At 35.0% G+C, this 27,272-nt stretch overlaps 1 protein-coding gene across 1 annotated transcript in view; it reads left to right on the top strand.

Annotated features, from left to right (window-relative positions):
- The first annotated feature begins 1,575 nt into the window (after positions 1–1,575).
- Positions 1,576–27,272, top strand: part of pcs (parcas) — an 80,505-nt gene continuing 54,808 nt past the window's right edge. Inside the window, exon 1 of the mRNA XM_067770614.1 lies at positions 1,576–2,449. Within this exon, the coding sequence (XP_067626715.1) occupies positions 2,405–2,449 (45 nt within the window). The 5' untranslated portion in view covers positions 1,576–2,404. The remainder of the gene's footprint in view (positions 2,450–27,272) is intronic.

Below are 27,272 nucleotides of genomic sequence, written 5' to 3'. Positions count from 1 at the left end.
CAAACATATTCCACAAAAAATTAGTCTCTTAGTCATAAAGTATCCAAAACAATTAATAAAATATACAAAAAGTTATTAAATTCACCAACTCAAATATTTTTAGGTTATGGATATGGCGAAAAACCAAAAAACAATTGGTTAGCTATGATATGGTTATGGCTTTAGCGTTATGGTATGGCACCATTAATCGATTACATTGATTTCCATAAGGTTGGTTCGATCAGCTGTTTTATCTGGTTATGGATAAGTCACTGTTCATTTGCCCTTTAGTGCAAATTAAACTTCCTTAACCCTAACGCCATAGTCGTAACCATACTCATATCCATAACCATCTCCAATGTCATCGATTAATGGTGCCTTAACCTAAAAATCGTCAAAATTTCATAAAAATGAAGAAAACGCAAACAATTAAAAACATATTCCTCAGAAAATAAGGCTCTTGGTGATAACGTATCCAAAACAGTGAATAAAATATACAAAAAGTTATTAAATTCACCAACTCAAATATTTTTAGGTTATGGATATGGTGAGAAACCAAAAACCAATTGGTTGGCTATGGTATGGTTATGGCCTTAGCGTTATGGTATGGCACCATTAATCGATTCCATTGATTTCCATAAAGCTGGAGACATTGGTGCTTTATCGGTAACCGTATCGGTAACCTTATAACAGCTGATTCGACCAATCTTATGAGAATCAATGCAATCGATTATTGGTGCCGCTAAGGTCGTAACCGAATCGTAGCCAACCAATTGGGTTTTGGTTTACCGTCGTAACGATAAACAGCTGATTACGTTAGGGATACGGATACAGCGATACGACATACGGCACCAATGACTCCGGCTTAAAGTAGGTTCGATCAGCTGTTTTATCTGGTTCTGGCTTTATAAGCCTTCCGCGATTTACAACCAGATTGACTGAATTTTGTGTGTGTTAGTGCAGTCGGGTGGCTTCGTGACACACGTATTTGTTGTCGGCTACACGTTGATGAAAATCAAAAATTTTTGATTGTTTCGTTTGACGCTAGCTTATTTGATAGTCGCGGGGTGTGATTGACAAAACTCAGTGTTGTATTTAGTTTGTGTCGACATTCAAAATGAACAAGTGCGCGGAAGAACAGCAATTCATATTAAAATTTATTGAAAATTATCAATGTTTACCAGCTTTATGGAATGTAAAGCTTTTATTATTATTTAATAAAATTTTTATTAATTTTTTTATTATTTAATAAAACTGCTGTAGTTGCAAGAACAAAAAGTCATCATCCGATGACGACATATTCACGTCCGAACGCTATGGTTTCTCAATGCAAATGTTGATTGATGGCTTTTTATTTGATAGTCGCGGGGCAAGCGTCAAATACCCGACACGCACACATACAAAAATTCAGTCAATCTGGTTGTAAATCGCGGAAGGCTTTATGGTTATAAGTCACCATTAATTCGTCCTTTTAATCCAGCGATTTTTGTATTGCAACCGTGTAGGTATATCGGTAAAATTAGTATCTCTATCTTTTTATCCGTTTTATCATGACATTCAGGGTGTCAGTAGCAATTCCTCCATATTACAACGTTCGTTGGAGCGAGCAGGGTAGTTGCAATTTTTTCTGTGTCGTGTTTCGTTGGGGATGTCTGATTGTCTTTGTCGTTGTCGCTATTCAAAGCATTATCAACAATGATTCGAAGCATATTTAAATAAGCAAATTATTGTAAAAGTAAATTTTTCCATAGCACAACCGCTGGCAAATGGTTCAAGATAAATTTAAAATGTGTTTCGTGTTGAAAACGGAGTGTTCAGTTGTTTAAAGCGAAATTGCGTTTGGAGTTTGAAGAAGTGCAAAAATAATATTTATTAATTTTATACAAAATTGTGAGAGTGGATTGCGAAGAAACACAGATTCGCAAAAAAAGAAAATTATATAAGTACCCACGTTAATAGCGATAGCTCGGTGGAGCACAGCAATTTTGCCAGCGCACTGGTCCACGAGCAGCTACAGAGCAGGACCAGTTCTGGGATATCTGTTATCGAGTGATATAAACTGGACATTTAGTTAAATAATTCGCTTGGTGTGAAATATCGATTGTGCACAAAAGTGAAAATTCCAACCTGATCTAACAAGAAAACTCCGACACTTGAAAACGACAAATCACTGATGAAGTTGGATTCTGTTGTGCCCTCGTACATACATATCACATTGCCTGCTTAAATATTCGTAGTACTCAATAAATTAGTAGCTTTTGCTATGCCTTGCAGCTCCTGGCCTTCGTTTGATATATTTTATTATTCACAAAATTTTCACTACTTGTGTTTATTTGGTTTTCAAAGTATACGTATACTTTACCATTTGTAAAAGCATTGAAAGTGGAAAGTGCAAGTTAATATAACAACAAATAAAACGGTTAAAATGGCTGCAGCGGCAGAGTGCAATGATTTGGATCCGCGTATTAAGGTGAGTTTGTATGTGATGAATGCTTTTGGCCGGGTCAGGGTTACGTATATTATTTATGCACATCTGTGTGGAGTGTACATATATCACATACATATAAGACTATAGCACCATGTAAGCACGTTAACACCACCTCCCGCGGGTTAGGGGCTTTTTAGTGCAAAAAGAAGCCTCCGGAGGATAACAAATTTAGTTTTGGCATCTAGGAGGATCCATTTACCAACTCTTATTTATGTTTATTCTCAGAGCGTTGTACACCAATGTAAAATTTTACCGCTGCCGAGGGACTGGCGACCCTAAGTTTCTCATCTAGAGGTGTGGCCGTATTGGTTTAGAAGGTTCAATGCGGTCATATTAAACCGTGCTTGAGATGATCTGGCTTATACCTTAATAGTGCTTGTTACCGGAACGTACCGGATCCATATCCCGTAAAGGACCAATCAACATCGCTTCCCAAGGCAGCCGGTTCTATGTACCGGAGCGACTTGGGATTTTTCCCGACCAAGGGCTGTCACTTCAGTGTAACACTGCTACAACAACAACAACAACAACCACCTTCAACCGAAATATCTAAACGACCGACTGATATACAACAACGAGGTTCACGATTACCAAACAAGAAACAGAAACAACTTTCGCCTGCCAGCAGTACGATCGGAGTTCGACAAGAAAAATATATACTACGAAGGACTGAGAGAATATAATGATCTTCCAATTTAAATAAAACAATGCCAAAACATCAATAAATTTAAGAAACTACTGTATAATTAGTGTAAAGCACTACCTTTTAGATAATGATCTCATAGATATACAAATAATTTAGGTCTACAAGACTGTATAAAAATAAACAATAATAATAATAATAACATCGACGACACTCCTCAAAACATTCGAGGAGTCTCTTTATCGCTACAACAATAACAAGCGCATTTACCCAACTTTATTAAATATATGAATATGGTAATAAGATTAACAGTTTCTCATAGTTAAACTTGTGTTGTTTTGCTAAAAAACTCCCCGAAGAGTTTCCAAGTGTAACAGCCCTAAGCCAAATAACGACAGGCGTGCGAACAATATCTTGGCTGTTCATTCAATAGCGGTGATCAGAGAGCGTGCTTTTCAAAATTTTAAGCAAAACTGTCCAATATCAGAATTGGACAAAAATCTTTCCATCCCAAGATTCGGCTGGAGAATATCGTCGTCCCAAGAGTCGGATGAAGAATAGAGCCGTACCAATGTCCAAATTCTGGCCGTTGCCGATAGGTCGGCCGGGGACCAAATATTTTAAGGCAGACGCCAATCCAGATTGGTTAACAATAAGTCGTATGAATATAAAATTTAACATTTCTTTAATATTTTTTTCGCAAATATCAATTAACATTTTTAATATACTTGTATAAAAATTAGTTGTAAAGCAGGCAGTAAGTGTAGATAGTAGAAAGTCAAACTTATTAGACGTTTCGTGAGGTGTACCCCAAGGGTCAATCCTTGGTCCTTTGTTACTTGTATTGTACATTAATGACCTGCCTCGTGTCCTTAAGTATTGTGACGTCCACAATATGCTGACGATGTTCAATTGTATATATGCTGTCCTGTCGATTGTATGAGTTCATGAATCATGACTTTAGTCAAATAGGTGTATGGGCTTCTATGAACGGTTTATGTCTAAATCCTAGAAAGTCGAATTGTATTGTCATCCGCAGAAAGCCGCTAGCTACAAATGGCTTAGACAATATTATGTTTGAAATTCTGTTATAGAAAAACTATGTTGAGACGGCAAGAAATCTTGGCATAGTTTTTAACAAAACATTGACCTGGAAAGACCATAGCTTTAGTACCAAAGGAAAAGTGTACGGGTATGCTCGGCACACTGTGGTTGCCACAATATTTCACTCCGCTACATATTCGACTACTTTTATGCAAAGCGTACTTAATACCTACGCTCCTCTACGGCTGTGAGATTTTTTCTAACTGTGGCGCTGTGAGTAAAAAGAAGCTTAATGTTGCCTAATAATATTGCTAGATACATTTACGGGCTGAATAGACTTGATCACGTTTCCTGTTATTCTGAAAAGTTGCTAGACATTTCTTTTGACAACCTTTTAAAAGTTAGAACACTTATTACCTTACATAAGATAATCTACCCGAAGGAGCCTTATTACCTATATCGAAGGCTTCAATTTCTTCATTCTACGAGGACAATGGTTAAACATAAATTATGCTAATTCCTGAACGACATTTCTTCGTTACTTAGTTCTGTCTTTGGAACTCCCTTCCAGCTAGAATAAGACAAATAAGTAATGCATTGCATTTCAAAAAAGAATTTATCTTGATTTATAACTGACTCACCTCTCCTTCTTCAACTGACTCTCTTTATTGATCTTCTATCCTTTTTTCTTTCCACCTTCTATTTTCTCTAAGGATAGAATCTAATAATTATTACTGTACTAAAAACCTTCTTCATTCTTATTTCTGTTCTGCGTCCCTAGGCTAAGCTCTATAAATTGTTTATTGTTGTTTATCTACGTTATTGGAATATTTTTGAATTTTCGCCTTTGTTTTCTGTCACTGTTCTGACAAGCACTATAAATTTGCCAAATTGTTGTGCTAGAAAAAATTTAATAAAATACAAACATTTGCTTTTTCTACTAATTTGGAACTTGGCAGGACTCACTTTTGTCCCAATTTTTTTTGTTAACATGCGCCATTATTTTAAAACTAATTCAACAAAAATTTTCTATTCCTTTAAAAGTATTATAATTTTCTAATATATAGGCAATTCACACGATCTGTAATTGGTTTATTGTGTATTTTTTTTTTATTAAATACAGGCCGTAACACTACAATGAGCCCTCCAAGCCATTCCGCATCCCTCCACTCCCTAGTTCCATGAGAAACAGGATTCGCCACGGGTAGGTGAGGTTGACAATCAGGTTGTTTAAGCTAAAAATTGCGCTAGCAACCTCTTGAAAGGTTTGCGATAGACAGCCCTATTAATCATTTGGGTATTTTAGTGTCCTCTTAAGACAGTCTTACCTGCCTCGGGGATATTATAAGCCTCCTTGCCCGCTGGGGTTGTTGTTGTTGTATTAACGATAAATAATGGGTCCATTTATTAACCTTCCTATACTCACGCCAATTATTGTAACATCTATACTCGCGCACGGTCTCAGACCGATAGTTCATACCCCCTGCAATATATTTTTTACGTACTTTTTTTTTATTATTATAAATATTTTAAAATTTAGGGCATAATGAAACGAAATAGTGTGCATAGTACTTCATTTATTAATTATTTTACCACAAGTCAGTCTTCAAATTTGAGCTATTTTTTTTAAGTAATAGGAAGACAAAAATAAAATCTGAACTTCTTCTTAAAAACACAATAAACTTCTTAATAATAGTAAAATACATATCAAAGTATATATTTATCTATGTTTGGCTTGCTTTTGAGCCTCACCATACCAATCAGGGCATACTCGCCTCGGTCTCACGGACCGATTGCTGCCAAATGCTACAACACATACCATTGTAAATCTTACCAAGTAGCGCAACTAACAGCTGATCGGTGAAAATTCGCACATTCACATTCAAATGTAAAAGTGAGATAATCCTTACGAATTTATTCATATATAGAATATAGAAGGCGTTTTGTTGTTATTAAAACGATATTTTTATTTATATTAAAGCTTTTATCATTTTTTTTAACTTTAAAAAACTCCGACCACCATTCGTTCATTATATGTCATTCGACTGCCTATTTCACTGCCTTCCACTCTATTCGCAACATAACCTCAATTTAAGCTGCCAAACTGTATAGCATTTTAAATTTTACCAAGTAGCGCAACTAACAGCTGATCGGCGAAAATTCGCACATTCACACGCACAGTTCTCGATTCAGTTTCAAAAAAAAACTTTAGATTATTTAACTCAAATTTTAAAGTGAGATAATCATTACGAATTTATGTATATAGAATATATAAGGCGTTTTTGTTGTTATTAAAACAATAGTTTTATTTATATTAAAGCTTTTATCAGTTCTTTTTTTAACTTTGAAAAAACACCGAACACCATTCCTTCATTATATGACATTCGACTGCCTAGTCCACTGCCTTCCACTCTATTCGCAACATAACCTCTACTTAGCTGCCAAACTATATAGTGAACAATGCTATATACCATTGTGAATGATAACTAAAGGCTCCATTACTGATACTTAGCATAGACTTGACTTGACTTGGCGTAAACTTGGCAACTTAGCCACGATTATACTCCACTTGGCGCATAAAATATGGCATCATAATCAGCGTTGAAATTTATTTTTAAATAAATGTCAATTTGTATGACAAAATGTCAAAATGAAATGGAAACAAACAAATGGCATCTCAAAATGTAAACGTCACTTAGAACTTACATAGAAAATCAAAATTCAACAGACTTCAAAGTCAAGTTAAGTTTTGAGTAATCAGTAACATGCAATGTTAATTTAACAGAACTGTAAGTGACAGTTCGCAAGCCAAGTCAAGTCTATGCTAAGTATCAGTAATGGAGCCTTAAGTGTGATATCTTATCTGTCAACTGCCTGACAGGATGTTCAATATGGCTACTTTTTGCGTCTTGACAGAGTGTTCAATATGGCGGCGCCTATCTTCAGCGGGTGATAGAAAGAGATACAGAATGAGACAGCGATGGTCAATTACAAATCAGGTGATCCAATCACTTTGGAATTTTGACGTCTATGAAGAAGATATCACACTTAGTTATATACACAATGCTATATAGTAAACAATGACACGTACATTGTAAACTTTACCAAGTAGCGCAACTAACAGCTGATCGCTCAAAATTTGCACACACACACAAACATCACTAATGGCCATATTACGGAAATCTTAGGGAAATTGAAGTTAAATTTTTAAACAGACATAAAATGTTATAATTTTGGAATATGTAGCATCTAGGACACCTTAATTGCAGTAATTGAAAGAAAATGTTTGCTTATACTCAAGTATTTAATAATTTTTTCTAAATTTATCTTTAATATTGATGCAATGATTGATCCAATGCAACTCTGGTCTTCATTCCACTCCATTCGAGTGCCTATTTTCACGGCCTGCGAGTGCCTTCCACTCTATTTGCAACATAACCTCGAATTAAGCTGCCAAACTATATAGTAAACAATGGACACGTACGCTTCGCACGAACGCATAGCGTGCACTAAAGGGCCCATTACTGATACTTAGCATAGACTTGACTTGACTTCAGAAATGTCACTTACAGTTCTGTTAAATGAACATTGCATGTTACTGATTACTCAAAACTTAGCAACACTTGACTTAGAAGTCTGTTGAATTTTGATTTTCTATGTAAGTTCTAAGTGACGTTTACATTTTGAGATGCCATTTGTTTGTTTCCATCTCATTTTGACATTTTCTCATACAAATTGACATTTATTGATTATGATGCCACATTGTATGCGCTAAGTGGAGTATAATCGTGGCTAAGTTGCCAAGTTTACGCCAAGTCAAGTCAAGTTTATGCTAAGTATAAGTAATGGACCCTTAAAACGAAGTAAGCCACAAATCCGACAGCTAGCATAGAGCTCGGCTTCTCCAGATTTTCGTGCATAAAGCTAAGGCCACACTGAGCTGCACTACACTGCGCTGCAAAATATTCTTCGCATGTATTCTTATGGAACAATTCACACCTATCGGCAGCAGCACTGCGCGACGCGGCCATGAGCGGCAATGTTGATCAAATAGGCAAAAAAGTGAAGCGCCGCTGCCGCTACATGTCGCGCCGCTAAGTGTGCACGCACCTTAAAAATAATTACCAAAATGTGTTTCGTCGGTCTCAGAGACCAATGCGCGAGTATAGGAAGGTTAACCGATATCGCGCCATCGCTTTTTCGATAGGATTGGGTCTCAGGAAAAAAAGTTCCACTACGCATACCCAAAAAAAATAATTTTCGAGCCTGCGAAAAAAAAAATGGCGAACACATGGAAAGAGATTTTACCAGTGCTCGCATTTGCTACTCCAGAGCAACAGTAGAAACCAAAAATATGCCCTGCTACTGCTCCGGCTCTGAACATGTAACAGAGCATGAAGCATGAATTTTGTACAGGGGTACTTCCGAAGCGCTGAACAGGGCTCAACAAACAGTAGTTGGAAAACAGTTTAAAGCCCCTATTGCAACAGTTTAATTATTTTTACTTAAAGGTTAAAGCAATTCAGCATCTATAAAAAACAAAAAGTGTTCGATTCAGATTTAGGTTAAGTTTAAAAAACCCACTATTATTTTACTTACAAACTGTCGCATTACAATCCCACCTCAAGTTCGTATGTAACTAATTCTGGATATCGCCAACTAATTAATCCTATAACGTCAATAAAATACTCAAACAGTCTAAAATCAAATTTTTTTTTTAAATTAATCATCAAAAGTTAGAAAACATAGTTAAATATTTGAGTCGTTTATTTTGAAAGTGGTTTAAGTCCACTTTTTCTTATATTGAGATATTTAAGGGTTTGTGTTTGATTTGTTTCGAAAATATTGTTAAGTAGTATTAATTTTTTTATGGCTTTGTGACCTTAAACATGTTAGAATATAGTAGTTGTTTATTTGTTTTAAATTTACAAAACAAAAATGATTACTAATATCAATTACAAAAAACCATTGTATACAGCAATATGAGCAAAGCTCGCCAATTAAATACATATGATCATATTGATATAATAGTAACAGCGGAAGTATTAAAAACAAAAACTGTAAAAATCCGAACAAATGTTACTAAGCTTTCAAAAGCGCGCCTAAAAATCATATCCACACCATTAGGAATAAACTACATACAGAGTGTATGTGCCTACATGGAATATAAACAAAAAGGCAACTCTTAGAGATCAATTGTACAGCGAACAACGGGACATTCATATGGCTTAGCAGCTAAAGGCTTGCACTGATATGAATGTTGGAGATTCGAGTTCAACGCTCAGCTCCCGAAAAGCTAGCTGATGAAGAAGTGAAATTCAGAAACATGTCCTAGTAACCATATCCGTTTGTAAACTTACAATTTTTCTCTAATATCAATTACAAAAAATGATTTCTATTTAAATATTATTTTTTAAACTAAACTTTGGCTTAGCGCCGTCAGTTTCAACATATTTAATTTCCATCTCTTAACATTATATTTATTATAAACTGTTTCTACATTATTTAATAATAAACTGTTTCTTAATTATAACTTTTAAAATGCCTCATCTAAAATCTGCTTTCTGTATTTTAACGCTGATTTAACGTAATGGTACAACGTTTTTCCATTTAACCATTCAATAACCTCTTGGTGTGCTAATACACTTTGTTTAAGGAGTAAAATTCTATATTCCCTAAGCACTGCACAACTACCACCTAGAAAATGTGAAATTTTTCTTCATTTCTTGAGTTGCAAATTGGACGGCGCCTATCTGGATGCACAACGTAAGGTTCGTAATTTAGTTTTAAGAGTTCTCTTACCCGAAACAAAGTACTGATCATATCAACGCTAAAATCATCTCTAAAATAATTACGCTCACAGAGATTATGTTCGAGGCCGGGGTTGGTTCGTCTTACTACGCTACCTCGAGCTCTAAATAGAAATTGGTTCCTTCTCTCCGTGTCAATCTTAGCTAGAATATTGCGGTGCCAATGTCTCCACAAAGAGGTTTCAGTTATTACTAGTGGTTCTTCATACTCGTTGGAAAGTGCATCCCATTTTTTGAAACATTGGGACCGTGCATTACGATTTTCTTTGGGATACGATTATTACCCATTTCCATAACCCTCGAGATATAATTGAAATGCATTTTCAAGAGACCAATGTACAACTCAGGGAGCCCAGATTCTAGATGAATCATATAATTCGGTGTATTACGTGGCAATCTGATTGCTTCGAATGAAATCTAAAGTGTGGCTGACATGCTAAAGTTGTGTCTTATAGTTGGAAATGATATTTCCCCAAAAAGGCGGATAAACAAAATGGATCGAAAGGTCTAATTGTTGATGATGTTAGAATATATAACGTAATATGTTTTGTAAACTTTACTATAAAAATAAGCTGTGTTCCAGAACCTAAAATGGACCTAAACCACTTTCGAAATTAATAAAATACATTTTTTGTTTGTGAAAAGGAATAAGTCCACTTATTTTTAAGAAATTAAATAATAGAAATTGTAAATATGTTTGGTGTAGATAAATGTAATAGCTTTAAAGTAAATAGGGAAGTTTTCAAGTTAGATACAGATTTTTGTGTAATTAAAAAAATGTTTTTAAAAATAAATATTAATTCATTTATTAAAAAATTTAATTTACATTCATTTATTTACTAAGGATAATATTGAAGATTTTTCCGTATTATTTCTCCTCATTTAGATTATGTGTGAGGTTGTTGAAATATTCATGGTGCATAGGTTGTATATACCTTAGTAACTCCATCATATCGTTATACTTAGGAGTTGAAATGGGACGTACATTTTTGTATAATGGTGTTAATTTTATTTTTTTGAAGTTCCTTGGTCATCCCCGACAAAGTAATAAATCAAGTATTTTGAACTCTTTATCCACTTCCATAGATTCTTTGTAAAGCATTTTAGAGGGTGCATTTTTTATAAATCGCATCCAACATATCCTTAGCCAATTTACAGGTTCACCACTAGAGTTTTTTAATCTTTTATGAATTGCTTCTTCCAGATAATAATTAATAATAATAAATTTTAAATAAATATTAAATAATAAGTTTTATTTCAGTGGACTCAAACCAGTTTCAAAATATTTTTTTTTTTTGGATTTTATTAGCTAAATAATTTTCAAGTCCCTAAAATCGTAGCGAATTTAATGATACTAGACTTTTTTTTAAAATGGACTTATAACACTTTCAAAATAAACGACTCATATATATGTGCATATATCTACTGTACTCTTAAGGTCAATGAATCATATTGGCAGGGAGGGTATGTAAGAACGGGAGGTCGTATTGACATTTTTGATGAAGGTTGATTTGTTATTTAGTTTCTTATTCTAATTCAGCTGATTACACAAAGTTTTACATTAGATACAATATACTAATAAGCTCAGCTAAATGGATGTATAATTTTAAATAGTTTAATTAAGCTAAAGTGGAATTATTATTGAATTGAATATATTAAAGTGGTTGATTTTGAACTAACCTATGTATAACAATATTCTTGATTAAGCTCAGCAGCGGGTCAGGGGGTCAGAATATACCCGCGAAAGGTATGCCTGTCGTAAGAGGCGACTAAAATACCAGATTCAAGTGGCTGTGTATGGCAAACCCTTCAGGCTGCCAGCGCAATATATAGCTTCTCCAAACCCAATTGTCAACCTCACCTATCCGCGGCGAATCCTGTTTCAGTAACAGACGAGGGTATGGCGACCCCAAGCTCCTCATGGAACTTGGTGGTGGGGAGGGAGGGATGGCCTGAAGGTTTAATGTGGCCATATAAATCGTTCCCGAATCGTTCCCGAGATGGTCGGGCTAGCACCTTAATGGTGCTGTGTTACCGGAGCGTACCGGATCTGTATCCGGCATAGGACCATCACATCGATAACACTTCCTTCGGGGAGCAACCTTATCGCTACAACAACAACAACAACAAGCTCAGCAAAATTGAGCCTTTACGAAAAAAGAGGATACAAAAATTGTAAGGACTACCTTTATATAAATGGACCAACAAATAGAAGGCAATTTTTTCTTTAATACAGACATATTCTTGTTGAATTTTGACTAAAAAACTTTAACAATAGCTCTTGTAAAAGAATTTTGGGATTTAATGCAACTTTGATTAGTAATTTAAGTATGTAATTCCTAAGTGAAAATTGTTATCTTTTTTATTTGTTCAAAATAGCAAGATTTAACAGAATTTGTGGAATTTTCGCTGACAACACTGGCGAAAACAACAGAATTCCACCTCGCATCATAATAAGAGAATTCCACCTCGTTTGTCAGCTACTTAATTTGCACAGATGAAAATCGTGGTGAAATTCGCATACGCCTGAAAGTCTAAAATAATCGTGGTGAAATTCGCGCATACCTAAAAGCAGGCATGCTTAACGAACGAAACGATATCATTTCGTTACGATAATCAACGTTAATAAACGAAACGAAGTCATTTCGTTTCGTTTATTAACGTTAAGAACGCCAAATTAACGTTAATTTGACGTTCTTAACGTTAATAAACGAAACGAAATGACTTCGTTTCTTCTTAACGTTAATTTGACGTTCTTAACGTTAATAAACGAAACGAAATGACTTCGTTTCGTTTATTAACGTTGATTATCGTAACGAAATGATATCGTTTCGTTCGTTAAGCATGCCTGCCTAAAAGTATGTATGCAAGGACGTGCATTATTGAGTTGGGTCTTCAACGAGGTGGAATTCTACAACGCCTGCAACACTCAGGAGGCTAGCCATGAAGGTATGGCCTAATCTTCTAAATAGTTCGACTTGTGCGTTACGTAGCTCAAATTTTTTGATCAAACATTGCACTGTCACTGAGTTTTAATCTATATTTCAGGTTTCAAGTCTCTAGATATCCAGGGAGTTAGTTAAAAATCGATTGCAAGATTCCCAATTTAAAACTAGTTTTCTCGATATCTCGATCCACCAACCTAGCGAACTTTTTTTGATCAAATATTGCATTGTAACCGGGTTCTGACACACGGCCCAAGTTTCAAGTCTCTAGCTCACCGGGAAGTTACTTAAAAATCGATCGCAAGATTCCCTGCGTGGTTCAGGGATTTTCAGGGATTTTCGTTTATCTCGATTCGTCTGCCACCTGGAGGCAGTTTGTTTTCCACGAATTGTAGTGCCATCGACTCGCAAACTATGTGCTAAGTTTCAAGTCTCTGGATCACCGAGAAGTTAGTTAAAAGACGATCGCAAAATTTCCATTTTAAAATTAATTTTCTGTATATCTCGATCCGTCCGGCACCTAGCGGATTTTTTCATTTGCTTTGTAATGTCTCCCAGATCTGAACTATGTTCTAAGTATCAAGTGTCTAGCTCAACGGGAAGTTACCGAAAAAGAATTTTCCGTGGGCTAAAAATTCGTATGGAAATGAGGGGACAAACATGAAAGGGACTTAATATAAAGGAAGTAAAAATAAGGTTCCCGTAAAATTTCAAGTGAACAACTCTGAGTTACCGCATTGCATTTTGTTTGAAGCGCCGGCCTCTCATCAGCTGGTTAATTGCTATTTCTCATCGATATGCCCAAGTTCCACGTAAGTGAGCACTAAATCAGCTTTGTATTCTGCCAAATCATTGAATTGGTAAGAAAATTGAACTAAAAGCTCTTGACAAACAAGTCGATGAGCTTGATATCACACCTGCCATTGGTCTTCCTTTATCCCTTTACTTGTTTGTAACAAAAGCAGGTGGTTGTTTTTGCCGAGACATACAAAGGGGAAATATACTAAATATACCCTCAAAATCTGCACTCCTAATTCCCAGCAATTTTATAGCAGCTGCTTCCTGCATTTATCTATTGCAAAATAATTATACTTCTTGCTGAATTTCTTGGTTTGTTTTAAAAAAGAGAGAAACCCCATTTTGTTTACTTCACATTTTATTTTATTAGACGCACTGACAGCCAAGTAAATTACTACTTTGTAATACATCTCAAATTACTTACGTATATAAAGAAATGGTGGAGCCTCACCTAGTACTTATCATTAAATATTTTGATGTCATCTCCATGTGTTTATTGTTTTTCTTGACATTGTTTATTTTTTTCTCTTTGTCTTTGATATTTGCTGATCGCATATCGTTCACATGCCGGTGAGTTATGGTTTTAGTATATGAACTGTGCATCTGCAATATCACACCATATCCGCATTACACGGCTGACGCATTATGCGACAGTTACCCACCGACGTGTGCCGTACGTAAGGACGTTTGTCGTACGAACCACTTTTGACCGAACTCTCAAGCCCGTAGGAATCAATGTGTAATAGATTAAATATTTATAATCAGCACTTTTACATAATTATTTCGAATTATTTTCACAATTTTTCAAACTTTAATTAGGCGTTTTTGCATAAAATTGCAAACGGTCAAAAATTAGCGCACAAAAGTTTACTAGGCAACTCTGTCTAGTGAGAGAGCGATCAGCTGACACGTTGTATCAAAATTGTTTTGATTTCTACGTTCCGGGATACGTACGTACGGGCGTTGCACGTCGGTGAGTTTTCGTTTATATTGCACACTCATAAGATAGGTCGTGTCAACTGACACGTTTTTTCTACGTACGTTCGTGAGTAACCACGGCTTAAATCAACTAAATTGTCTGCATGTGTTTAATCCTCAGTTGCTTTTTGCTTCACGCGTTTAGATTGAGATTGGCTAGCTGTGAGCAAAACAAAGTTTTAAATTACATGTATGCTCTTTAATTTATTTATATACTTCCTTATATAATCCTCGAACACTTGCGTTGCTGCCTAATATTTTTTTCTCCGCCTACCGCTTTTACTAACAACATATTTACATCTCATTTACTATGTTTTGTTGGCTATGTATGTTTATTATGATTTTTATTTACATTAGCTTCTCCCCGTTTTCCTCTGGCTTTGACACTTTTATAGTTGCCCATAGCTTATTGTTTTGCGGTCAATAACGTTTTAATTGGTTTAATACGTGCTTATATTTTGTTTACCCAAGCGATGGTACGAGGTAGTAAAAAAAAGCGTCAATGACACAGATCGCCCGTGTGTGTTTAAAAGTAGGTTACAATGTGGTCATTAGTAAACATAAATAAAACAAGTAAAGGTGTCTAAGTTCGGGTGTAACCGAACAATATATACTCAGCGTGAGCTTCAATTGTACATCGCATTTCAGACAAATTACTTTTCTACATAAAACGTGGCACCGCCCGTTTAAAAAAATGTCTCCCCATTTCCTCTTACAATAAAACTTGATAAGTGAAATATCATTAATTCAAAACTATTTTTGCTAAGTTATAGCTTATTATTCTAGTCTATACGACCCTTTTAAACTTGTTTTATATCTAAGTTGCGGTGGTCCTTAACCGATCCCGTCCATTTTTACTAGCAATATTTTCTGCTATAAGGAAAATATGTGTGCAAAATTTCATTACGATATGTTAATTTTTCTTCGAGTTATGGCTCCCGAAACATAGAAAATTTCTTAGCCATAAAAGGTGCCACACCCATTTTCGAAAATTTTAGTGTGTTCCAATTTAATGTTGTAATTCAATTTAGAAAGTAAAATTCTATTGACACAAAGCTCTTTTTCGCTAAGATAAAGCTTATTATTTTCGTCTACGACTCTTAAAAATCTTTTATATAAAAGTGGACGTGGTATTTAACCGATCTCGTCCATTTTTTCTAGAAATGTTTCTTGCTTTAGCGAAAATTTGTATATCAAATTGTATTACGCTCCGTTAATTTTTCTTCGAGTTATGGCTCCCGAAACATAGAAAATTGCTTAGTCATAAAAGGGGCGGTGCCACGCCCATTTTTTTAAATTTGAAGTTTTTCCTATTTATTGTTATAAATTCACTTTGGAAATGAAACACCATTCATATAAAGATCTTTTTTGCAAAGCTATAGCTTATTTTATTCGTCCGCGACCCTTTTAAAAATCTTTTATATAAAAGTGGGCGGGTTCCTTAACCGATTTCGTTAATTTTTCTTCAAAGCATTACTTATAGCAAAGGCAACCTCTCTGCCGAATTTTGCTATGATAGATTTTTTATTTATGGTTAATAATATTTGTAAAATTGATTTTATCGCAAGTAGGCGGTGCCACGCCCATTTTAAACAATTTTTTCAAATTTTTATCAAGAGTCTCAATATCAGTCCACACGTCACATTTCATCATGCTAGGTGTATTATTTACTAAATAATCAGGTTTTTTGTGTTTCTCTAAATGTTATATATATAAAAAGTGGTCGTGGTTATCATCCGATTTCGCTCATATTCAATACCAATCTATTCTGGGTCCAGATAAGCTCATGTACTAAGATATCTCAATATTTACTCAAGTTATCGCGTTAACGTACGGACGGACATGGCTCAATCAAATTTTTTTTCGATACTGATGATTTTGATATATGGAAGTCTATATCTATCTCGATTCCTTTATACCTGTACAACCAGCCGTTTTCCAATCAAAGTTACTCTGTGTGCAAAGCACGCTGAGTATAAAAATGAATAAATTAGTCAATTCAGCAAGCTCCTTTTTTATATTGCAACAGTGGTTGAAATTCAACCACTACAAACGTCTCTTTATACATATGCTTTCTTTTGCCTCTCTCTCTTTTCTTCGTTTCCTCTTTTTTGTTTAATTTTACTTACTTACTTAAAAAGCGCTTAACCGTTTAAATGGTTATGGTGGGTACGATAAGTGACTTTCGTTTGCGAAAGAGGACGTTATTTTTCGATTGTCTACCTAGTCCAAAGTAGCATTAATTGCCAAGAGTGATTCTTCGCTGGATTTCAAAGCTGATGTTGTGGTCTGTGCCAACGCTGGTTTCCAAATAAATGAAGTCTTTTACTATTTCAAAATTATAGCCTTCAACAGTAGCGTAGTTGCCAATGCACAAATGCGCTGACTCTGCTCGATGACAGCAGGTGCTTTGTTTTGTCTTCATTCACCATCAAACCCATCCTCTCCGCTTCTATTTGCAGTTTGGAGTAAGCAGCACTTACGGCGCAGGTTTTCAGGCGGATGATAGCAATGTCGTCAGCATACGCCAGTAATTGTAAGTTTTTACAGAATATATTTTCAGAACGATTTAGCTCTACAACTTGTATTGTTTTCTCCAGCACAAATTAAAACGCACGATAGAAGGTCATCCTGTTTGAAATCTCGTTTAATTTCCAACGGCTGGAAGGGGTCCTTCCCAATTCTGACTGAGCTGATGGTGTTTTTCAACGTCATTTTGCACATCCGTATTGCTGGGAAACCAAGTTCCGACATAACGGCACATAGGCAGCTCCTTTTCGTGTTTCGACGGCGACTTTAAAATCGCCGAAGATGTGATGTTCCATCAGCGTATGGGCATTGCTGTTTTTAAACGGTTTTATTTAGCTTGACTTAACAGGCCGGCTGCACGGCTATTGTGAACGAATTTTGTAATTAAAATTTAAGCACCTTCCCGATAAGCTACAAGCTTGAAACTTGGAATATAGTTCGGAACCCGATAACAATGCAATAATAAGAAAAAAATCGCCGCTAGGTGGCGCAAGGATCGAGATATTACAAAAAATCCTATTGGCTCATATTTGGAACACATAATACATGCAAGAGTAGAAAGCGAGCTATGAAAAAAATTGCCGCTATGTGGCGCAAGGATCGGGATATTAAACAAAAACGTATTTGTGATCCGATTTGGTTCATATTTGGAACACATAATACATACAAGAATAGAAAACGACCTATGATGTCCGATTTGGCTCATATTTGGAACAAATATTACATACAGTCCGGTAGAAGTGACATCAAAAGGAGGGACAAGCATACGTGGCGCAGAGTCGACTAAAGTCTTTGGAAGGATTATGTATTGAGGACTTAGATTGTAACAAATTGTCAGGAAAGAGTTCTTGTAATAATGAGTCACTAATGAAGTAAATAGAATGAGAAATAATAGGCAATTAAATAAAGACTAAAAACATGAAAATAAAATAATAAAAAATTTGTTTTTAAGTTAAACGGTTTTATTGAAAACAATAATTACATGCAGTAATAATAATACTAAAAGCTAGAAAATAATTAGGTGGGTCCTAGGTACTAGTCATCACACTCCTCATCAATTTAGGGCGTTGATCAGACAATTAAATAAAAGCGTTGGACCCGTGATGACTAGTACCTAGGACCTACCTAATTATTTTCTAGCTTTTAGTATTATTATTACTTCATGTAAGTATTGTTTTCAATAAAACCGTTGAATTAAACATTTTTTTTAAATTATTTTATTTAATCTGGTTATTGCTATTCTGACTTCGTCATAATCGGGTGGGGTGGACATTAATTCCATCATCAACGATTGAAATTCGGCTGAGATATTCTACTTTGACCACTTCTAGGCGCAAAATATTGGTTCTGTAATGAACAATTTCAAAAGCTAATAAAATAAAAAAAGCTGGGTACAGTTTTATACTGCTTTTTTGTGTCTTCATATGAAATCGTAGAATAAAACAATTCAAACATAATTATTCTTTGAAATTCGAATCTTGTTGGAAAGCTGAATTAACTGTGTATTCTCTTCAAAAATCCTTTGTATACACGCGTTACCAAAATAGTCAAGAAAACCGTTATGCAAAATGAAGTGATGCACTACGTTGAATTTTCAATATATTTTGTAAGGTTTCCCTGTCATTTCAACCTATTAATTTAAAATGTCCTTTTTCTGATAACCTAAAAGTTTTGTTCATAGACCAAACAGAAACAAAGTTATAAGTCAATATATGTATGAATCAACCTATGAAAAGGGGGGTTTTGGCCCTGAACTACAGTGTTTGAGGGTATATTATTGAATTGAATATTCTAAGTACGTAGGGTTTATGTGCTCGACTAGACCTACAAATTGCGGCATATCTCGCCAAGTGTATATTTTCACTGTCAAACAATGCAATTGATTTTACATGATGATGCACTAACATGAAGTTTTCTCAAAAAGCACTCGAGCACTTTCGTAAACTTTTATTGCTGAGCTTATTTTAGCTCACAACACAGGAATCCGAAAAAAAATCTCAGGCGGTCTGACTTGGAATTAAATTATAGCTCAGGAACCCCGTCTCCTTGAATTGTATGAATATAGCGCTACGTTCTCCGCTAACTTAATTTTATACATTTTAATTGCAACAATCTTTCAGCGATTATATAATAATGTTAAACAATTTGTTAAATAAATATCGCGTGCCAATTCATGGCTTAACACTAGCACACAAATTTCTGCTTACTTCAAATTTCGTATTTGGCTGTTTTGTAAAAGCGTGCCTACAACTCACTACGACGTCGATGCAAATAAAATACCTTCCGTCCACTAGTTTTCATTAAAATCGGTGTAGAAAGTTTAGTTTAAGTGTTGATGACATATTCACTGCTCCTGAAAAAATGTTAAATGATTAAATGTAATTCACTTTCTTATCAAATTATCAGCAAGTTCTCAGACAAAAACATACAAATTTAATATAGCTGAATTACGAACGTTTGTAATTCTTTACACATACAAATCTTTTTTTGTAATCAATATTACCTAAAACTATATTTTGGACAAAAGCCAAATTCAAACAATCTGCTAACGGCAATGCAGTAGAGCGTCACAGAAAAACGGGGAGGCAGGCTAACAGCGAAAGCGATGTGACGAAGTTTGCTCATGCTTTTTACCTGAGAGAGGTTCCATGTGAAAGGGAAAGGTGAGGGAAATTTTTTTATAAGAAATCTTTCATTCGAAATATTGCAAAAAGCTCTAATCAACCTAAAAATATAAAATTAAATCTTTAAATACACTTTAACAATTTTCTAAAATCAATTGCTGAATTTAGTATTGAAATGAATGAAGCCGAGATAGCTTGTTTTGAAAAAGCTGTCAAAAAATTTGTGATTTATTACTGAGGTAATTTAAGGGGATCAGCAGATACAATTCGTCACCGCCACTAGAGCTGGGTTCCATTCGATTTTTTGGAGAATCGATTTTTTCGATTCGATTTCCAAAAAAATCGATTTAATCGATTAAATCGAGTTGAAAATAATTGATTGCTGCTCAATTGTTTTATTTTTTTTTTATTTTATTTTATTTTTTTTGGTCTGTGAATACGCGCCAATAAAGCTAAATTTATAAAAAATTACAACAAATATATTTACTGCACGTTTTTATCAATAAATATGAAATAGGTACAATTGCTGATTGATGATCAAAACTCCGAAGGCTAAAAAAATCGAACGATTCTAAAAAGAAAATCTATTCTTGATTTCTTAAAAAAAGATCGATTGAATCGATTAAAAATCGAATCGAAATCCAGCTCTAACCGCCACGACGTACTCCATTTTCCACTGACAGCTCGTACGTAGCGTAAAGTAAGACACATACGATTAACGTAAATACTTTTAGTTAGCAATGAAATTGTAGATTCCATTATTAAAATTATTATAAATTGCCAACTAAGTGTCATTGCTTTATTTTTCACACTAATATTTTACAAACGCGTACTATACTCCAAAAGTAGAATTTTGACATAACACGACGGATGCGACGACAATTGATTAAAATAAACACTGCCAACTCAGTTCTCAGTTTCTTTCCTGCCTGCCAAGTGAGTGGCGTATTGTATCTATTTAAGCCATAACATGCAAATCAATCATGCAATCCTACCTCATTTTGCAAGCCTATCAAATTTTGTAAGCTACCCGTGACATAAAAGTGTTTATTGTAACTTATAGAAATACGTATAGTTTTTATACAACATTAGAAGTTATTTTTAAATATTCCCACATCAATTCTGTTTTGGTTTCTGTGGTAAATAATCAGTGAGGAATGTAGTATGTCCCACTCGTGGCAGTGACTGAAATATTGCATGCAATTGTCCCACCCTAACGATGGAATATCCTCAAGGTATATCCACAGGCGAATACGTACTTTAGCACGCGCCAGCAACTCATACTTGCACGTTTGGCCACTTGTCATACATAAAAATGCCACCTCGCAATGATATAAAAATTTGCTAACATTTGAACTCATTACTTTCCTGCACTCACACCAAAGTGAACTTGAGTGAGGAAACTAAATAAACGTCTATGACTGCTTCTGTACCTCACCTATTTAATATCGCTTTGACAAACTATTTTAGGATGGTAGCCGTAATGCCATAAAAACAAGAAAAAAATCCCACGAAATGAGTTCAATTCTCACAACTTTTCCCTCTTGATTTCCCATGCTATCCAAAGATATATCAAATTGACTTTAACAGAAAAACATGTCGTTACTATAAACGACGCTGTATCGGTCTCAGAAAAATAGGCTGTTACTTTAATTTCATAAACTTACACAAGTCTAATTTAAAGTGTTGGAACTCCACATATTCCGTATCTTCTACGGTGAACCTGCAGAATTTGATGTGTTTTTATGTGTTTTTATGTGTTTATGATTCTTTGAACCTCAGCTTTTCCAATTTGACATACTGAAAGCTAACACCCCCAGCAATTAATAGCTTCTCCAACCCAAGAGATGGTCGGGCTTGTACCTTAATGGTTGTTGTTACCGGACTATCAACCTCGATTACACTCCCCAAAAACTTCGCCTAAATAAGTAGTTGGTATTTTAAAAGGACATTATTTGCTGAATTATAGTCAAAGTACGGTCATGTCTACAAAAACCCACAACCACCTCACATTATATTTATTATTTACTTTCTTCTGTACTGAGAGTTTTTCCAAGCAAAAGTACTCATAAACCTTTGAGTACTCAAATTATTATTCTCAAATTATGTCATAACTTCATATAAACATTTTCATATTTTCCAGCATATATTTGTTTCTACTAAGTTCATGACACACCTTGAAGCTAGCAAAGGCGTACAGTATTTTTTTTGTCTACACTCGTACCAACAGCCACTTAGCTTTTACCAACCACCCATTAAATGTTTCATATTTATAGCACAATCTAGTTATATACATACATACATTCCACCAGCTAAAGTTTAGCTGAATTTTATCCTTTGACGAAAAGTAAGTAAGCATTCAGCTTATCTCCTAAATACGAAAGCGACTATGATATCACCCCATCAACATGTGTAACCTGAGGTGGGAACATCTAATTTTTCCATTCGTCCTTTTTATACTCAGCTGAGCAGAGCTCACAGAGTATATTCATTTTGTTCGCATAACGGTACCCCGTAACGGCATAAACTAATCGAGATAGATAGAGACTTCTATATAACAAAATGATCTGGGCGAAAAAAGAAATTCATTTAGCCATGTCCGTCCGTCCGCCCGTCCGTAAACACGATAAATTTTGAGGTATCTTAATGAAATTTGGTATGTAAGTTCCTGGGCACTCATCTCAGATCGCTATTTAAAATGAACGATATCGGACTATAACCACGCCCACTTTGTCGATATCGAAACTTTCGAAAAACCGAAAAAGTGCGATAATTCATTACCGAAGACGAATAAAGCCATGAAACTTGGTAGGTTGGTTGACCTTATGACGCAGAATAGAAAACTGGTAAAATTTTGGACAATGGGCGTGGTACCGCCCACTTTTAAAAGAAGGTAATTTAAAACTTTTGCAAGCTGTAATTTGGCAGTCGTTGAAGACATCATGATAAAATTTGGCAGGAACGTTACTCCTATTACTATCTGCGTTCTAAATAAAAATTAGCAAAAACGGATGACGAACACGCCCACTTAAAAAAAACATTTTAAAAGTCACATTTTAACAAAAAATTTAATATCTTTACAGTATATAAGTAAATTATGTCAACATTCAACTCCAGTAATGATATGGTGCAACAAAATACAAAAACAAAAGAAAATTTCAAAATGGGGGTAGCTCCGTCCTTTTTCATTTAATTTGTTTAGAATACTTAAGGGTATCGCTTCTATGACGATAACTGTTTTCTGTGAAAATGGGCGAAATCGGTTGAAGCCACGCCCAGTTTTTATACACAGTCTGTCCTTCCGCTCGGCCGTTAATACGATAACTTGAGCAAAAATCTTTACTAAACTTAGTTCACATACTTATCTGCACTCACTTTATCCTGGTATTAAAAATGGGCGAAATCCGACTATGATCACGCCCACTTTTTCGATATCGAAAATTACGAAAAATGAGAAAAATGCCATAATTCTATACCAAATACGAAAAAAGGGATGAAACATGGTAATTTGATTGGTTTATTGATGCAAAATATAACTTTAGAAAAAACTTTGTAAAATGGGTGTGACATCTACCATATTATGTAGAAGAAAATGAAAAAGTTATGCAGCGCGAAATCAAAAGCCCTTGGAATTATGGCAGGAATACTGTTCGTGGTATTACATATATAAATAAATTATCGATACCCGACAGATGATGTTCTGGGTGACCTTCCTTACTTGTTTTTTTTTGCCATACTGACGTGGAAAATTACACTATGCCGTTGCTTTGTACAATGAAAGTGGTAGTATTATGTTGAAATCTTTTATATTTACTTTCTTTGTAGCCATCTGTTGGGGCCTTCTTGAGTGTTGTTGAATTTGTCGTCGTACTGGTTAATTTTTCTTTCTTTGAATTTACAGCATCGTAGCTTGCGAAATTTGTTGTCTCTCTAATTGGTTGGTTCAATTACATTTAAATAAATTTTTTTTGTCATTTTATTTCCATTCCTCTAATCTTCAATTCACTTTATGCATACATGTGTGCCGCGTCGCAAGAGTAACAATAATAACATTTTATTTGTGATTTGTTGTATTTATCTTGCGTACAATTTTTTTGAAATTGTAATCTTAAAAAAAAGGTTATCGAAACATAAATAAGACTTTTGTTGAATTGGTTTTTAAGAAGCTGAATTTATGTATTATTTATTTATTATTTAACAACTTATTTAGGCATAATAATATTCAACTGAGCATCTAAGGACCGTTCCGAGAAGAAAGAGCACACCTCTAATTTATTATTTTTAGAAGTGTATGTGTCGGATCATTATGTGTAAAACACTGTTGGAGGATGTAGAGACCACTTGTTTCTATCAGCTTCTTCATTCATAGGTTTTTGATCGTTTTCGCGGTACCACGAATTGGGGCACAAGAGCATGAAAAAAGTGTGAAAACCGCTAAAAGTGCACAAGATCATTGTTGAAGTGTTTAATAAAAAAATAAATAAATGTAAGGCACGATAACCTCCGAAGAGATTTTAGCCCGAGCTTCTATTCCAATTTGCGTCGTGCTCCTTCTTTAATTTTCCATACAACTTGGTTGACTCCGAGAGGCATCTGCAAGGCAGATGAATTTTCGCTGAGAAGCTGTTCATGGCAGAAATGCACTTGCAATGCTTTCCAAACATTGCCGAGGGGCGACCCCGCTTAGAAAAGTTTTATTCTAATTGAAAAAACTTGTTTCTAAAATTTTGATGTTGCTTTGCCTGGGGTTTGAACCCAGGATCTTCGGTGTGGTAGGCGGAGCACGCCACCATCACACCATTATTATATTTAGGAATACTTGCATAGCATGAGGTTTTGCAAAAAATAGAAAAACCGTGTTTCGAATATAAAAGACCTCAGGGAAGATACGGACCTAAATATAGAGAAAAAAACCAAACGTAAAATTTTATGAAATATCGAGAATGGCGCAGTGATAAAATTAGCTAATCAATGGAATCATTTGTGATCCTTTTAAAAGCAGGGAGTATCACAGCAAAGAGAAAAGCGGTAAAAAGACAAGAAGCGCCGAAAATTGCACTGAAAATGCTAGTAATTTAGAACAGTAAGTAAAGCTATATAAAAATGGATGAACAAATTTTATCTAGTTCCAATTTTGCATTCACCAACGGATGTTACTGTATACCTTCCCGTATCACTAATTTGGATAATAAAGTTAGGTAAAAAACTGCTTTTATAGTAAAATAATTGTATTAGAGGCTTAAGTACAACCTGCAATTATCACAGTGTTCCATGTTACGACTGATACATTTCTATTGCGTCAGCTTTATTTTGACCCAATTCGCTCCTTATACAATTCAAAATATATACAGCAGGATTGTACAGAAAAACGCTGGAACAGTGAATTAAAAAGAGGAGAATGTGCTAAACTTCCCAGAATTGAGACCAATGGAACGGTTCTGGGTTGATGACGTGCTAGTCAACTAGTTTAAATGTGCAAGTTGCAAAAAAGAACAAACTCGTTAAATTACAAGCAAAATAAAATGCGCACTTTCTCTTCGGAACAGTCCTTAAATATTTTAAATTTTCTAGCTTAGTACATTTTTTTTAACTGTGTGAACGTACGATGTGCTGAATAATCAGAATATAATGAGCTGATTTGTCTTAACCGTAAAATTAATAAAATTTAGCTTAAAAGCATTCCACCAAGACCCTGAACTAAGTTTTTCACTTTGTTTTTATTTTATCCAAACAGCTTTGTTTATGAATATTTTCAGTTCAATTTAGCCTTGAATATCCTCCAAAATCATGAACCATTACCTAAAATTTGAAATAAATAATTCAGCAATGTTAAAGTCGAGTTGAATTGCATATGAATGTTCGGCGCGAATCTAAATTCCGTTTCGCAAAACGGCTTAGTCAAATACCTACGACTGTTCAGCTAACAGTTTGCTATGAGATAACATGTTTTGGGGGGGTTTTTTTTTCAAATACGTACATGAAAAAAACCCATTTTCCCATTTAACTCTATCTTGGGGCAGTTTCGCAAGATTTTGTTAATGTATGTACGTTCAGTGTTTACTTAAAATTCTCTTCCATGTTTTCTATAAATTGTGCTGAATTTCTTACGAATGTAAAGTAGAGCCCGAAAATAACTTAAGTGTCCTAAGTTTCTTTGAGTAAAACCAATTGATCGCAACTTCTAGTAAAATTTATTGAAATGATATTCAGCGCCGCTGAATAACTTAAAAATTCCATAACCATTACCTGTAGCCCTAAAAAAGTTTTTCAGCAACAATGAAACCGCGCTGACTTGCATATTCTACTGTTAGAAAATAACTTACATGTTTAGTTTATTTTAGTAAAGTAGCTGTAACAAAAGCTATACATATTCGTAACCTACCTACGCAGCTACCGATCTTTATCATCGTTCACATCTCATTTTATTCAATTCAGTCATTTAAATTGAATGTAATTGCACTCACACCAACTACCTTTTCCTGTGTTTTGTGTATGTAAAAAAGCTGGAAAAAATTTTGAATTGCCGCAAGTAAGTTTAAGTACATATGTATGTGAATAGAGACGAACTCACACATTTGTATGTATTTACACTAAGGTGGAGTGATACCCTATGAATTTTTTTGTTTTTTGTAATGGCCTAGCAATGAAAAGTTGTCTATAAGAGTTAACCAAAACCACCAAATATTATTTTCGTAGGATGGCGTTTTGAGGTGCCCCAGCCCCAAGAAGTTGAGCAAAATATTCGCGATTTTACAAAGCTCATTATTTACATATTTATTTTATATCTTTTTTAATATACACTCAGAGAAAAAATCGTTCTAAAACGAACGAAACAAGTTCAAAATTAAGAACATTCGGTGACAAAAGTCTGTTAAGTACGTTTTTTCTTAACTCGTGACCGATGGGCTTGATTTAAGAACAGTTTTTCCAAGCACACCGTTCGTATTTTATGACCACTTTGGTATTGATTTGTGAACCTTCTGTGCTTATTTCAAACACTACTCGGGTTTGATTTAATATTTTTCGTTCTCACGCTTCGAGAACGATTTGTGGTCGATGTAACAGTTTTCGGTCTCAATTTAAGAACGGTTTGTGCTTGGCCATTGGTGGGAGGAAGATCATTTTTTAATTATTACCCGATACCGGGCCATCTCGGGAAGTATTTATGGCCTTACCGCAGTAAGGGGCGCTGCTGTGGCGGACGGTTCTTTCCCCGTATATAATACTGGACCGCTGAGCCCGCCTTGTCGGGCAGGTGGTCGTACGACCAAGATGAACAACTCATTACCTGAATGTAATAAGGAGGATGTAAAGAGGAGGACTGAGTCGCAATCCAAGGACGACAAATACGAATTAAGCGATGCGTCGGACTCGGGGAGCGAGAGTAGTGCTGATTCAATGAACTCCGTTTTGGAGAAGCACACAAATGAAAAC

This window comes from Eurosta solidaginis, chromosome 3 (genome assembly GCF_040869045.1).
Source record: "Eurosta solidaginis isolate ZX-2024a chromosome 3, ASM4086904v1, whole genome shotgun sequence".
Classification (NCBI taxonomy): Eukaryota; Metazoa; Arthropoda; class Insecta; order Diptera; family Tephritidae; genus Eurosta; species Eurosta solidaginis.
This window is presented reverse-complemented; position numbering and strand designations above follow the sequence as displayed.